Source organism: Volvox carteri (assembly GCF_000143455.1).
Source record: "Volvox carteri f. nagariensis unplaced genomic scaffold VOLCAscaffold_646, whole genome shotgun sequence".
NCBI lineage: Eukaryota > Viridiplantae > Chlorophyta > Chlorophyceae > Chlamydomonadales > Volvocaceae > Volvox > Volvox carteri.
In genome coordinates, this window is record NW_003308149.1 from 4,096 (window position 1) to 6,662 (window position 2,567).

General features: G+C 62.2%; 1 protein-coding gene across 1 annotated transcript; it reads right to left on the bottom strand.

Moving 5' to 3' along the window:
- Window positions 1–608: 608 nt before the first annotated feature.
- VOLCADRAFT_101296 (uncharacterized protein) lies at window positions 609–1,796 on the bottom strand (the record flags this gene model as incomplete). Its single annotated transcript, XM_002959731.1, has 2 exons — window positions 609–713; window positions 1,014–1,796. The coding sequence occupies 2 exons, from the start codon at window positions 1,794–1,796 to the stop codon at window positions 609–611; spliced, it is 888 nt and encodes a 295-aa protein (XP_002959777.1).
- Between the last annotated feature and the right edge of the window lie 771 nt (window positions 1,797–2,567).

Consider the following 2,567-nt stretch of genomic DNA (forward strand, 5'->3'; position numbering starts at 1 on the left):
CGCTGCCGCCGCCCCACGCTGCACCTTGATGTCGGTCCTGATGGGCCCTACAACTGCGTCAGCTGCCACCTCGTCGATGACCTCCCAGGCAGTAGCAGCGGCCCCTTCAGCGGCGGCAGCCGCGACAGCCTCCTCAGCCGCCACAGTGGACGCGCCGCCGCCCAACACGGCTACTGCCCAAGCACCGGAGCCTCCAACCGCCCAACACTGAGAACCCTGTGCAGCGCCCACGGGTGCGACATCGCCACTGACGGCAGTAGCAGCCGCCGCAGTAGCAGCATTGGCCGCGACCCCGCCGGGAGCAGCACCATGAGCAACGGTCACGGCCCCCTCGGCAGTAGCACCGGCAGTTGCATTGGAAGCAGCAAGGGCAGTAGCACCGGCAGTTGCAGTGAAAGCAGCAACGGCGCCACTGGCAATGGCGCCACTGGCAACGGCGCCGGCAGGCAAGATCTCCCTCTGGTGCGATGAAACTGCAACATCCCGACTCTCCCCCTCCTGCTGCTGCTGCTGCTGCTGCTGTAACTCCAGGAGGCTGCCATCGGCAACTGTCTCAGCCGCCGCCATCGCTGTCCGCAACCCAGGCTCGGACTGCTCTGGGGTTGACTTCAGAAGTAGCTGTTGCTGCTGCTGCTGCTGCTGAATAGCTCCTGCGGTGGCACTGGCGGCAGTGATGACGGCGGCGGCGGCGGCTTCAATGCCTCTTCCGTCTGCTGCGGTAGAGGTGAGTGTGGTAAGGGGGGCAGCGGCTGCTGCTGCTGCTGTTGCGGCTGATCCAAGAGCTGTGTCTCCTGCCCCAGCGCCAAGTCGTTTTGGTGCTCCTTCTGCTGCGGCTGTTGCGGCAGCGGTAGCGCTGGCGCCAGTAGTCCCTGTAACCCCGGCTGCTGCTGCTGCTGCTGCTGCTGCTGCTGCTGTAGTTGCGCAGGCGCCTGCAGCTGCAGAGGCTCCGCCGACTGTTGTTGTTGGTCGTGCTGCTGCTGCTGCAGTGGCAACGGTGGGGGCGGCTCCAGTACCTCCGAAGGCTGCTGCAGCTCTAGCTGCTGCTGCTTGTGTTGCTGCCCATTATGCTGCTGATGATGATGAGTATGAGGCAGAGGCAGCGGCGCCGGCGGCGACGGAGGCACGTGCAACGTTAGCGGCTGGTCTTGCCGCTGCAGTACTGCATCCGCAAGCTGCCATTCCAGCACCTGCTCCGCTGCCTGGCGCCCCGCGACCCCCGCTCCCTGCAGCAGTTCGCCCGCTGCCTGAGTGTGCTCCTCCGCGTGCTGCTGCTGATCCGTTTGCTGCTGATCCGTTTGCTGCTGCTGCTGCGGCGGCGGCGGCGGCTGCTCTGCTTGTTGCCAGTCCATCAACGGCTCCTGAGGCAGCGACGGCAACGGTGGCAGTGGCGCCTGCGGCGTCGACAACAAAGGCTCAAAATATGCGCCAATCGCCTCTGCGACGACGTTAGAAGGCTGCGGCAAGGGAAGCTGAACCTCCTCGTCGCCGGCGGCGGCGGCGACGGCGGCGGCACCAGCGGCAGCGGAGGATATGGAACCGGCGGCAAGTACGGGTTCCGGGATGCATCCGCCGACGACAGAAGCAGCTGCGGTGGCGGGTAGCGGCGCTGAGTACGGCGAAGGGGTCAACAAAGTCAACCCAGAGATGGATAGGAGAGGGTCTGAAGGGCCACCCATCATGGAGGCGAGGTCGATTCCGTACGTGCTGCCGTACGTGTTGCCGTACGGCTCCATCATACGGAGGTTGCTGCTGACATCGCAGACGTCTTGCAGCCCGTAGCTCAAGGGACCGTTCATTGGGTACAGGCCGCCGCCGTTGACGTGCTGCTGTTACCTTTTCATGCAGAAGCACATACAAATATACGCAAATAACTAAAACAAAAACGCACGTTTAACAACTTGCCAATGTGGCCTCATGGGAGGTGACGGGACTTTGGGAAATAGCTACACGACAAAACACGTCAACAGCTGAGACAACGGCACGCAACGAGACATACATATAGATAAAGTGACTCACAGACAGACAGACAGACAGACAGACGGACAGACCGAACACACCAGGTGCAATGACATGGCAATGACAGGGGCGCTGGACTGCAGGTCTCGGTGTGCCAACCGCCAAACTACCATCCAACTACTACCAGCTAACACATAAGCATCCCAGGGAAAAAGAGCGCTGTATGACCCACGGGTCCGTCCATTCCCACGCTGCTGCTTCCCCTGCCCTCTCCCGTCCCCACCTGCTCCGCGGACGCCTCGCTGGTAGTGGCAGGCGGTGTCCTTATGTCCGGTTGCGGTGGGCGTTGTGCTGTTCTATTGCCGACGTGGAGCGAGACGTTGGTTGAGTTTGTGTGCGCGTGGAAAAAAAGGGTTTTGTAAGGGCGTAGCGGCGGTTGGAGTTGGGCGAGAGGGAGGAGGGATGGTGGGTGCAAAGGTGCTGCCGGCGGGTATTAGTCCTGGTGGAGTTATGTGGCGGGTGGAGAGCAGTTTCCGGGACATGCCGAGTATCGAGTGTCACGTGTAGTTGTGTATGCGGTTTTCTGCACCAACCTCACAACCACATTCCCC